This window comes from Thalassophryne amazonica, chromosome 1, assembly GCF_902500255.1.
Source record: "Thalassophryne amazonica chromosome 1, fThaAma1.1, whole genome shotgun sequence".
In the NCBI taxonomy this organism is placed as follows: domain Eukaryota; kingdom Metazoa; phylum Chordata; class Actinopteri; order Batrachoidiformes; family Batrachoididae; genus Thalassophryne; species Thalassophryne amazonica.
Genome location: NC_047103.1, coordinates 154792393 through 154805791, shown reverse-complemented (window position 1 = coordinate 154805791; position 13399 = coordinate 154792393). Strand labels below are relative to the sequence as shown.

The following is a 13399-nucleotide window of genomic DNA, read 5'->3' as shown; positions in this document are numbered from 1 at the left end:
CTGTGTTGCCGCACAGCTCCTGCTCTTAGCTGCTCCACTGGAGTTATCTTCCATGGCTTTAAACACACATCCACTTTCACGCAGTCACCCAAATTTTAACTTTGTGTTCATCCAATATTGACTGAAATATCACTCTTTTGTGAGCTGGCATTCTGCCTAAATGCTCGTTTGAAGTGTGATGATGAGTCACTGCGTCAGTGCGCACACACAGCGGAGCTCATGTGATCCATTAACAAGATATTAACATACTTTTACATACAACAGACATCAACATACAGACACACTTTTACAGCAAGGAACTGTTTTATCAAGCTATTAAAAAAAACATTAAAAATAATTACCTTAAGCTGTTCAAAATACATTCCACATGGAGCAGGAAAGAGAGGAAAAAAAAAAAGCGTCCAGATGAAACAGTCCTCTGATTCTAGAAGTGATTAGAGGTGTTTTCAGCATCCAAGGTTTGGCAGAAAATGATTAATCCGCTACAAAATAATTATTTTATATAGAGTCCAGCGCACAGAGCAGGTGGAATTGTGTGCGCAAGAGAGCCGCTCCAAAAATAGCCTCTCAGGTCCTGCCTCAGTGCGCACACACAGCAGCGCTCATGTGATCCATTAACAAGATATTAAATCAACATACTTTTACATACAACAGACATCAACATACAGACATACTTTTACAGCAAGGAACTGTTTTATCAAGCTATAAAAAAACATTAAAAATAATTACCTTAAGTTGTTCAAAATACATTCCACATGGAGCAGGAAAGAGGAAAAAAAAAAAGCGTCCAGATGAAAGTCAGCTGATTCTAGAAGAGGTGTTTTCAGCATCCAAGGTTTGGCAGAAAATGATTAATCCACTACAAAATAATTATTTTCTATAGAGTCCAGCGCACAGAGCAGGTGGAATTGTTTGCGCAAGAGGAGAGCTATTCCAAAAATAGCCTCTCAGGTCCTGTGAAGGCGCACGGATAATGGACTTTTTGCAGACTAGTAAGCACCACGCAAATGCCTCTAAGCCATTGCAGTAACTCGAACACAAACTGCACCACGCTGTTGTTGCTGAATTTTGAACATCTTGAAATTAGCACCACGCTCAGAGAGGAGCCTCGTTAACTGAAGATAATGCCTGTAAGAGCCACTCTGAGCCACTATACTGCCACGATAGCTCACGAAACAAACAAAAAAAAAAACAGGGTGCGTGGCTCCTCCTTCATCCTTCATTATTCGGTGGGACCGCGGCTTTAAAGCTATAGGATGGAGGATACAGTCACCTGGTGTTGAAGTTGCAAATTGCATTACACCTTCTCCAGTCATGAAACTGTTCACCGTCATGGTTTCGCTTCTTTGGCGATGGCAATTCATGTTTTTCTCTTGAGATGAGCAATATGTACGAGTACAATCCTCCGTTTCACAAAAATGAACTTGTTGGCCTGAACGAGTAGACAGTGTATAGTGGAGTAAAGCCTGGGTCCCACCGAATAATGAAGGATGAAGAAGGAGCCACGCAGCATGTTTTCTTTGCTATGAGAGGGTTTCTTCAACTATCGTGGTAGTTTCATAGTTTTCATGGCTCTGAGTGGTTCTTAGAGGCATTATCTTCAGTTAACGAGGCTCCTCTCTGAGTGTGGCGCTTATTTCAAGAAGTTCAAAATTTAGCAACAACAGCGTGGCGCAGTTTGTGTATGAGTTACTGCGACGGCTTAGAGGCATTTGCGTGGTGATTACGAGTCTGCTAAAAGCCCATTATCCTGGCGCCTGGCAGTTACGCAGGACCTGAGGCGCTATTTTTGGAGCGGCTCTCCTCTTGCGCACACAATTCCACCTGCTCTGTGCGCTGGACTCTATATAAATAATCTAAGTAATTTTTTTGTAGCCAAACCTTGGATGCTGAAAACACCTCTAATCACTTCTGGAATCACAGAGGACTGTTTCATCTGGACGCCCCCCCCCCCCCCCCCCCCCCCCAAATCCTGCTTTATGTGGAATATATTTTGAACAGCTTAAGGTAACTATTTTTAATGTTTTTTATAGCTTGATAACATCATGCTACACAGCACTGTGTGTCTCATACATGGCTTGGCATGGGTGATACGAGCCATTTGAGGCTCTAATGACCTGTCAGTCGTGGCTTCTACGTGGCATGTGCGGGGTACAGAGAGGCACCTTAGTTGTGGATACGTGTTAGATGAAAACGTGGGTCATTCTTCAAATAATCACTCCACACCCATGCGTGGCTCCTTCTTCATCCTTCATTATTCGGTGGGACCCAGGCTTAACCAATGATTCCACTTTTTTTCCCCTTCAGTCTTCCAACCACGCTGGAAAATGCCAAACACTAAGTATGTCCCTTTTGGGCTACTGTGTCATCACAATGCTGATACGTGTAGTCTCCATGAGGGGGGCTGCTCTCATGTAGATATGATGGGCTCATTCTGAGCTCATGAAAGCACTTTGATTCAGCATTTCAGGCAAATGCACACTAATGAACAGATGGTTATAAATGACATATCCCATTTCTGCAAATACAGTAGTGTTCAGAATAATAGTAGTGCTATGTGACTAAAAAGATTAATCCAGGTTTTGAGTATATTTGTTATTGTTACATGGGAAACAAGGTACCAGTAGATTCAGTAGATTCTCACAAATCCAACAAGACCAAGCATTCATGATATGCACACTCTTAAGGCTATGAAATTGGACTATTAGTAAAAAAAAAAAAAAAGTAGAAAAGGGGGTACTGTAAATACCCCTAAATCCTCCACACTGTAGCTTTAACTGTTTTACAAAACTGCAGAAATAAAAGCTTAAAGCCACACAGAACCATAGCTGCCGGGGCTACTTAAGGTTAGGAATGTGGTGATATTTTAATAGAAATTAAACGTTATGTTTGCTTGATGAGGTAAAGAACATTCTGAAGAAATACACTGAAGGAAGGCAAATTGCTCAGAAACCTGATCGATACTCTTCGAAAACAAAGTATAAAACCCAACTTGTGGTGGGTGTAATGAAGTTTCTACTTTCTAACAGATATTTCACTCATATCCAAAACAACTAACATGCAATAAATGTTCTCTGCTCATCACACATTTCTGGATCGACCCCCATAAAACAACACGTAGCTGAGCATTAGATCTTTATTTCTCATGTCACTTTGAAAGCTTACATTTAACTTGGGAATTCTCAAATGACACAAGCAAAGATTATATACAGTACTATAAACTGTCAGCTATGATAAAGGAGACCAAGTGTACACATTTTGTAGCTATTTCTGGAGCATGTTTTCTGTATTTTTATTTATTTTTTTGCCATAGGCAGGTGCCCATATCCATAAAGCATTCCATAGTTCCATACTTAATGCTTCGCAGTTATAAAAATATCAGATATTTGTTAATTCTTTCAATCCCTGTGTTGATAAGTGCGTCTTGATGCAACTCCTCAACATTATTGCTGCATTAGCACAGTAGTAAGTTCTTGAACTCTTAATTATATATATATGTATGTATCTATGTACATACATATATATATATATACACACACACACACACACACACACACACACATACACACACACACTAAAACATGGCTATTAGCAAACTTTCTCCTCGTACAGATCGTTTAAATACTGAACACACTTTCAAAGTGCAAAAAACTAATAAAAAATAGAGAGAGAGGGAGACGAAAAGAAAAGGTGCAACTTGTACTGTAAAATTGTGTTGAAAGCGTTTAAGAGGGCATGGCACTTCTAGCGTGGTGTGGAAGTGAGTATAAAGTTAGCAAAAGAATGGCATTTTTTTTAATCTGCACCGTTCCATTTGGCGGTCATTTGTCACAACAAGATTGCCTAAAGTGGTCAGATTCTCAGAATCTCAAGTTTTATTTTCTATGTAACAATATTCTGAAATTACAAATGAAAGAAAACAAATGTACTTCGCGTCAGCATTCATTTGTCCACAGCAGGTTCATTTTGGCCATAACTGTCCTCTAAGTTACAGGATAATTAAAAAGGTAACAGAGCTCCTCCCCACCAACACATCTGACCAAAGTGACTGACAGGTTGTAGTTTTCCCGCGAGTACAGCTTCCACCTGGAAACTGAGTAAATATTGTATTTAATTACCTCACTGTGTCGGGTCACTGATTGAAACTCAGTCACTCTCAGAGAAAACACTGATATAAAGAAAGAAAGGAAAAAAAAAAATCCATAATGAAATAAGAAATGCCACAATGTAGATGCATCTCAAAAAGCAAGGCATTTTCAGTTCTGTCTGTCGGAGTAACTTTTGAATTTTTAAATAACTACTTTTCTTTTTTAACATTACCAATATCTACAAAATGCGCATAACCATTTTGCACACAGTGATTCTTTTCCTGTGACGTCAGTGACAATTTGTACTCATGTACAGCATAACAACCCCCCCCCCCCCCCCCAAACCCCACCCACTGCCTCAGAGGACAAAGTCCACTTAAAGCACTTTACCTGAGGTTTCATTAAGAATGCTGCAATTTGCCAAAGCAGGGAGTTTGGAACAGACGCGAGAGCACACATGCGCGCACCCACCCACCTGCTGCGCTTATATACTGATTTCCCTGCAGGTTCATCAAGCATGCTTCAGAGGCTCTGGAAAATGTGACGCCTGCAGTAAGCGGGGACTAAAGTCTTGAGATTTTTCTGCTCTTCATCTGTTCAATTCCTTGTGCAGACTCTGTTGTGGCGTGAGGCTGGAGCAGCGGCGCGTACGCAGAGCCCGTAAGTCTAACTTGGCCGTTTTGTCTGGTGGGTTGCTCGGGGAGTCTTGCCCTATCGCGGTCGAGACACCGAGCTCCCATCAGAATCAGCAGGTTCTGATTCCCATATGATCGTCTCTTCAGTTTCTCAGTTATCCTCCACGGGAGTGCAGCAATTTTTACAGGCCAAGGTCAACCCCTCCCCACCCGCCCTTCCCTACAGATGGTCAAATGTGGTCAGCTGGTTGTGAATGGCTCGACTCTGACCTGGTGGAGGCTTTGGGGAAGAGGAAGCCTGGGATATTGGTGCTGAAGCAGAGTGCTGATGCTATGGGGAGGAGGAAGCCGTCCGGCTTGTGGCGAAACTGTGAATGAAAAGATGAGTGCGTTTACTGCCAGGTTCAAACATTACACACACAAAAAAGAACTGACAGCAGGGACACCTCTAAGCCTGTCACAATCATTACTACATCAACTCATCGTACAATACCAACATGACCTCAATCCTAAAATAAAGCTCAACACTGGTAAAGCCTTCATGTCAATGATGCTGCTTTACCTGTTATTTACTGCCAATAGTAAGTCCCTTCTGCTGCTCCCTTGTTTGCACTCGGGGTCGCCACAGCAAATCCAAGGTGGATCTGCATGTTGAATTGGCACAGGTTTTACGCCGGATGCCCTTCCTAACGCAACTCCACATTACATGGAGAAATGTGGCAGGGGTGGGATTTGAACCTGGAACCTTCTGAACTGAAACCAAGCACATTAACCACTTGGCCACCACCCCTGCTGTCAATTATTACTTTTAATACGTTTTGTATTTTGCATAATGTTAAAAAACATGGTGGAACAATCAAATATCAAAATTAAGAACAAAATGAATTTTGGCTTTGATTGAGTACACGCTACTATAAGTACTCTCCTATATACTGGAATCTTCAGACCAGGGCTGGCCATCCATGAAGAGCACTCATAAGGGTGCAATTCCTCTGCCAAGGTGCAACAAGCCCTTCAAAAATATTAATTCCAAAACCCACATCATATGTAAGTGAGGTTCACAAATCATTTACAACTGGACAAAATGTATTGGCTTCTTCTTTAGCCCATGTTCCACGAAAATATTTCCATCGGTTTTTGAGTAATTCTGTTGACAATCCCACAAACAAATATGGGAGATAATGTTGTTTCATCCTTGGCAGAAGCCATGAGATGATTTTCATTTCAAAATTTGGCTCTTGAATTGAAAGGTTACCTCTGGAGCCTGTGGACCATGTGAGTCACCAGGGAATCAGAGATGCTGGGATAAGCCTCCTCAGCCAGCAGGATGGCCTCCCTCAGTTCATCCAGGACTAAAGGGTTCCCATTCACCTGCTCCTGTCTCGCCTTCAGCTGGGTGTGATGACAAACACACAGTTCTTTAACTCTGGGCCTTCCAAATGTTTCCTCATTTGTGTTTACAGGATTCAGAGCAAACGTTGCTACCTCAGCTAATGCAGGGGAGATGACGGTGGCCAGGCTCTGTGAATAAGGCCTCTTTGGAATGTCTTTTGTCTGTGAAAAGAACATGCGAGATGTTAGGAAATTAAAGAGGACAGTTTCACCTCAAGGTGAGTTTACAAATAAAATAAATATTAAAAAAAAGAAATCAATACAGCTCAAATATTTCTCCAAATACCATCAAACCTCATCTTATTAGGACAGTTTTTGTGCAACAGTGTGCCTCATTTGTACTATAAACAGCAATTCGTTCCAACAGAGAAGTGTAATGACTGAAGTATGTCACTAAGTAGAACACAGAAGATCAACCTCGAGGAAAACGTTAACATCACCACTGAATAAGGAAATTGAATCCTAACAGATGACTTCCGTCTTCCATTTTAAAGCCTTTACCCCACTTATGGGTCACCTGATCTGTTACACCTGACTGTCCCTCCCCATTCTGTAGCTTCTTGGGGTCCTTCTCCCGAATGGTGAAGATCCAGTCATCATTGCCAAAGTCATTCCCGCCCGACGCCTGGCCATCCTGCTCTCTGATTGGACAGATAACAGAGGTCATATTAGGAACTAAACAGTGTAAAAGTTTTAGATAGGACGACTAAACAAGTGTTAAGTGTCTGTCACATCTTGAGGATGTAGCCAGCACACGCCGACAGCCCCGTTTCCACAGAGCGGTCCGGGTTAGTACAGCATGGCATGGGATGGGTTGGAACGGTGAAGTCTGGCTTGGCTTGCATTTCCACCATCAGCAGAACCCATTTGTCTGGTAGGCAGAGGATGTAGATGTTGACAAGCATGTCATTAAGAGTGTGTACACTGTTGCGTGGCCTCGCCCCTTCCACACGGAGGCCAAACAGAGTAAATTTTTGACTAGTTTATTTAGTCTGCTGGCATCCTTTGCCGTGATGCCTGCACCCCAGCACCAAACCACAGTAAAGTAGATGATGCTCGCGACAGCAGACTGTTAGAACATACACCTCATCTGTCGTGTTGAGCTTCCCCACAGAAGAAAACCCATGTAAGTTTTGTCTTTACATAAAAAAACAAAAAAAAAAACAAAAACAGCAATAAGGGTCTTTCACTTAAAAAAATTAAATAAAATAAAGCTTTGCATGTACACGCTGTCTTTAAAGCAGACAGTCTATTTATGCTATGGGTGCTCATCTTGACAGAACACCGGTGCTGTCCTGCTCTGAGAGCTCAACGTGACGGATGAGGTGTAGATTTTACCAGTTGCACTGAACGCAACACGGGTGAGCTGTTCCTGTGTTGATACAGAGATAAAATGTGACTATTAATACTGTGTTTTACTGCTTTTCATAAAGACGATAACCATGTTTGGGATTTCATTTCTTATTTATTTATTTTTCCTGCATTTATTTTGCGTTTGTGAACACAGCTCCATTAGCAGTTTACGAGGTCTGTTAGAAAAGTATTGGACCTTTTTATTTTTTGCAAAAACCTGATGGATTTGAATCACGTGTGCTTGCATGAGTAAACCTTGAACCTTCGTGCGAATGCTTGAACTTTTTCACGCCTGTCGATTGCATCATTTTCTAGTAAGCAGCCTTTGTGTGAGGACATGTGTTGTGCACTCGGCGGATTTTCATTTCAAGGAAAAAGACGGCGACTGGAGCAGTGCTGCATCAAATTTTGCCAGAAACTGGGCGACAGCCAGGTGGAAACCATTCGGATGATTCAGATGGCTTTCGGTGACTTTTCAGTCGTGTGACTATCCGAGAAATTGTGGAAGAGGTGGGCATGTCACAGCATGTCCTGTGAGACTTCAACAGAGAGGCGCTTTTGCTCCGTCAGCAGCAGCAGCATGAATTTCACCGCCACTCTTTTCATGGCCAAATCTTCTTTCACAGTGGAATGTACCGAAAAAGTGCTGATGTCCACCTCTTCCGCAATTTCTCGGACAGTCACATGACGGTCCCTCATCACCACAGCGTTCACTTTGGAAATGATCTGGTCATTTCTGCACGTTGATGGCCGACTGGAGCGCGGCTCGCTCTCCACCGTTGTGCGGACGTCTTTAAACCGGTTGTACCGCTCCTTAATCTGTGTGATGCCCACAGGATCGTCACCGAAAGCCGTCTGAAACTTCTGAATGGTTTCCACCTGGCTGTCGCCCAGTTTCTGGCAAAATTTGATGCGGCACTGCTCCAGTCGTTCCGTCATTTTCCTTGAAATTAAAATCCGCCGAGCGCACTACACATGTCCTCACACAAAGGCTGCTTACCAAAAAATGATGCAATCAACAGGCGTGAAAAAATTCATGCATGCGCACAAAGGTTCAAGGTTGGCTCATGCAAGCACACGTGATTCAAATCCATCAGGTTGTTGCAAAAAATAAGAAGGTCGGATACTTTTCTAACAGACCTCGTATATTATTGTAGCGACTGCTGGCCTGTGAATTGTTGTGCTGCAATGGATTATGGGACTTTTTTTGTTGTTTGTTTTTTAAATTATTGTGGTACATGTTGGTTTATCAGCGTTGTTAAGCCTGGGTCCCACCGAATAATGAAGGATGAAGAGGCATTATCTTCAGTTAATGAGGCTCCTCTCTGAGCGTGGCGCTAATTTCAAGAAGTTCAAAATTTAGCAGCAACAGCATGGCGCAGTTTGTGTACGAGTTACTGCGACGGCTTAGAGGCATTTGCGTGGCGCTTACGAGTCTGCTAAAAGCCCATTATCGGCGCGCCTGGCAGCTTCGCAGGACCTGAGAGGCTATTTTTGGAGCGGCTGCCCTCTTGCGCTGACAATTCCACCTGCTCTGTGCGCTGGACTCTATATAAAATAATTATTTTGTAGCGGATTAATCATTTTCTGCCAAACCTTGGATGCTGAAAACACCTCTAATCACTTCTGGAATCACAGAAGGCTGTTTCATCTGGACGCTTTTTTCCCTCTCTTTCCTGCTCCATGTGGAACAGCTTAAGGTAACTATTTTTAATGTTTTTTATAGCTTGATAAAACAGTTCCTAGCAGTAAAAGTATGTCGGTTGTATGTTGATGTCTGCTGTATGTAAAAGTATGTTGATTTAATATCTTGTTAATGGATCACATGAGCTGTGTGTGCGCACTGACGCACTGAGGCAGTAACTCATCATCACGCTTCAAACGAGCATTTAGGCAGAACGCTAACTCATAAAAGAGTGAATTTTCAGTAACTATTTGACGAACACAAAGGTAAAATTTGGGTGACTGCGTGAAAGTGGATGTGTGTTTAAAGCCATGGAAGATAACTCCAGTGAAACTGCTATAGCAGAGCAGAGCTGTGCGGCAACACAAGAGGAGACCGTGCAAAAGACCGATTCTGAAGACATAACACAAAGTTAAAAGTTGTATCATGGTGACTTGTAAGCTGTGGAAGAAATAAAGAAATGTGTATATATATATATATATATATATATATATATATATATATATATATATATATATACCGTATTTTCCGGACTATAAGTCGCACTTTTTTACATGTTTTGGCCGGGGGTGCGACCTATAAATGAAAAATATACCGGTAGGATCTCAATTAATTTACTGTAACAAAACAATTTTACGTGCCAGAGTCGATCTATGTTTTAAAATGGCCACCAGAAAAGGAAATGCAATGCATCATGGGCACTGTAGTATGACGGCCATCCTATAGTTCACGCTGGTCGCGATAACCAATCAGAGAACAGAACTTTGGATGCGTATTCCTCACCTCACCCACAGCGTGTGAAGCTGACGAACTCGGTGCTTGCTGTTATTCCGGCTTGGCGAACAGAACAGCTTCAACCCTTGGATATCAATGTGAGCAGAGTGTTTAAGTTGACGCTGAGAGCTGCGTGGGAGCATTGGGTGAGCGACGGCGGAGGATTAGCGTGTGCACTTGGAAGGAGCTGGCGTTGATGATTGTGAAAAGCGTTTGAAGCAGACGAACATGGTGTTTATTCCGGGACGGCTAACAAGACAGCTTCAACCCTTGGATATCACTGTGAGCAGAGTTGACGCTGAGAGCTGCATGGGAGCACTGAGCGACGGCGGAGGATTAGCGTCTCCACTTGGAAGGAGCTGGATCGACACCGCTGGGTGGTCATGAGCTGCGCAGGTAGGCGCTGCATGGTTCGGCTCGCAATGTGGTCCGCAAAATACAAACATATCCGTAGGTAAAATGCAGCTCACGAGAGGGCACTCAAGGCTTGTGTAACTGTTCCTGCGACTTCTGACTACCATAGAAAAATAAAAATTTTAACGTTACTGATAACATAACAAGACAACGGAGAAGGCCCGAAAAAAATGCCACCAAAAAGAAAATCATTCTCTGCAGATTACAAGTTGCGACTGGTGAAATATGCATCCGAAAACGGTAGCCGTCACAATATTATCATCTGAACTTTTCATGTTAACATACCTGTATGTCCATGGGACTTATAGTCCAGTGGACCTTATTTATGGTTTATTTTTCTTTATAATGGATAAAGTGGCTGGTGCGACTTATACTCCGGTGCGACTTATAGTCCGGAAAATACGGTATATATATATATATATATATATATATATATATATATATATATATATATATATGTGTATATATATATATATATATATATATATATATATATATATATATATATATATATATATATATATACACACACACACACACAACAAAAATATAAACGCAACACTTTTGGTTTTGCATGACATGAACTCAAAGATCTAAAACTTTTTCCACATACACAATATCACCATTTCCCTCAAATATTGTTTACAAACCAGTCTAAATCTGTGATAGTGAGCACTTCTCCTTTGCTGAGATAATCCATCCCACCTCACAGGTGTGCCATATCAAGATGCTGATTAGACACCATGATTAGTGCACAGGTGTGCCTTAGACTGCCCACAATAAAAGACCACTCTGAAAGGTGCAGTTTTGTTTTATTGGGGGGGGGGGTACCAGTCAGTATCTGGTGTGACCACCATTTGCATCATGCAGTGCAACACATCTCCTTCGCATAGAGTTGATCAGGTTGTCAATTGTGGCCTGTGGAATGTTGGTCCACTCCTCTTCAATGGCTGTGCGAAGTTGCTGGATATTGGCAGGAACTGGTACACGCTGTCGTATACGCCGGTCCAGAGCATCCCAAACATGCTCAATGGGTGACACGTCCAGTGAGTATGCCGGCCATGCAAGAACTGGGACATTTTCAGCTTCCAAGAATTGTGTACAGATCCTTGCAACATGGGGCCGTGCATTGTCCTGCTGCAACATGAGGTGATGTTCTTGGATGTATGGCACAACAATGGGCCTCAGGATCTCGTCACGGTATCTCTGTGCATTCAAAATGCCATCAATAAAATGCACCTGTGTTCTTCATCCATAACAGACGCCTGCACATACCATAACCCCACCGCCACCATGGGCCACTTGATCCACAACATTGACATCAGAAAACCGCTCACCCACACGACGCCACACACGCTGTCTGCCATCTGCCCTGAACAGTGTGAACCGGGATTCATCCGTGAAGAGAACACCTCTCCAACGTGCCAAACAGCAGTGAATGTGAGCATTTGCCCACTCAAGTCGGTTACGACAACGAACTGGAGTCAGGTCGAGACCCCGATGAGGACGATGAGCATGCAGATGAGCTTCCCTGAGACGGTTTCTGACAGTCTGTGCAGAAATTCTTTGGTTATGCAAATCGATTGTTTCAGAAGCTGTCCGAGTGGCTGGTCTCAGATGATCTTGGAGGTGAACATGCTGGATGTGGAGGTCCTGGGCTGGTGTGGTTACACGTGGTCTGCGGTTGTGAGGCTGGTTGGATGTACTGCCAAATTCTCTGAAACGCCTTTGGAGACGGCTTATGGTAGAGAAATGAACATTCAATACACGAGCAACAGCTCTGGTTGACATTCCTGCTGTCAGCATGCCAATTGCACGCTCCCTCAAATCTTGCAACATCTGTGGCATTGTGCTGTGTGATAAAACTGCACCTTTCAGAGTGGCCTTTTATTGTGGACAGTCTAAGGCACACCTGTGCACTAATCATGGTGTCTAATCAGCATGTTGATATGGCACACCTGTGAGGTGGGATGGATTATCTCAGCAAAGGAGAAGTGCTCACTGTCACAGATTTAGACTGGTTTGTGAACAATATTTGAGGGAAATGGTGGTATTGTGTATGTGGAAAAAGTTTTAGATCTTTGAGTTCATTTCATACAAAATGGGAGCAAAACCAAAAGTGTTGCGTTTATATTTTTGTTGAGTGTATATATATATATATATATATATATAAAAAATGATCCACAGGTGTATATAAGAAAGCAGTCACCTCATTCTGTATGCAGAATGGCACTGCGCGCAAAACAGTGCTTTTGCAGAAATAAACGGACGAACACAAAATTAAAAGTGATCACAGTGTAAAAATGACTGTTTAAAGTCAGGGAAAAAATAAAGCCAGCAAGCCACGGATGGATTTTAAGCCAGTGAGACTGAGCACAGAGGCGGCTGTGCACAAATGGAACAGTGGCGCGCGCGCAAAAGAACAATTTTGCAGAATAAACAGATGAACACAAAGTTTATAGTGCGATTATGGTGTGTGTGTTTAAGCCGCAGAAGAAATAAAGCCAGCGAGCCGCAGAGCCAGCGAGGACCACAGAGGCAGCTCTCCAGGAACCCGTGGTTCGGTTCTAGCTGGTCTGGTGCAATACAGGTGGACAGCAGCCTGGTGCACAGTGCACAATCGCGGGACTGTACTAGAGCGTTTATTTTTGGACTGCATTTAAAAAAATGTGACATCTTTAAATGCTGCTGTGAATCTGTGAATTGAAAACCCACACTTTAAAGGGACCAGATGTGGGAGGGGTGGAGGTTTGGACCACGTAGCTTAGTGTGGCTGATGCGAGCCATTCGAGGATCTAATAACAGGTCGGTCGTGGCTCACTAGAGGCTGCTACGTGGCACATGTGGGGTACAGAGAGGCACATAGAGGCACATTCATAGCGGATACATGATAGATGAAAACGTGGGTTATTCTTTGAATAATCGCTGACAAGCCCATGCGTGGCTCCTTCTTCATCCTTCATTATTCGGTGGGACCCAGGCTTAACCAAATTGAAACACAACGAGTCAGTTATGTTGTCACCATTAGTGAAAAGTGCCTTATGTTTGATGTTTTCCGC

General features: G+C 42.9%; 1 protein-coding gene across 2 annotated transcripts in view; it reads right to left on the bottom strand.

The window, feature by feature from the left end:
- Positions 1–4937: 4937 nt before the first annotated feature.
- The window catches only part of stk24b (serine/threonine kinase 24b (STE20 homolog, yeast)), a 52706-nt gene continuing 44244 nt past the window's right edge, over positions 4938–13399 (bottom strand). For both annotated transcript variants that reach the window (XM_034177011.1, XM_034177019.1), the window contains exons 8-11: positions 6633–6756; positions 6209–6277; positions 5979–6115; positions 4938–5091 (exon numbers count right to left, since the gene is read on the bottom strand). In XM_034177011.1, coding sequence (XP_034032902.1) covers positions 5055–5091; positions 5979–6115; positions 6209–6277; positions 6633–6756 — 367 coding nt within the window. In that variant the 3' untranslated portion in view covers positions 4938–5054. The remainder of the gene's footprint in view (positions 5092–5978; positions 6116–6208; positions 6278–6632; positions 6757–13399) is intronic.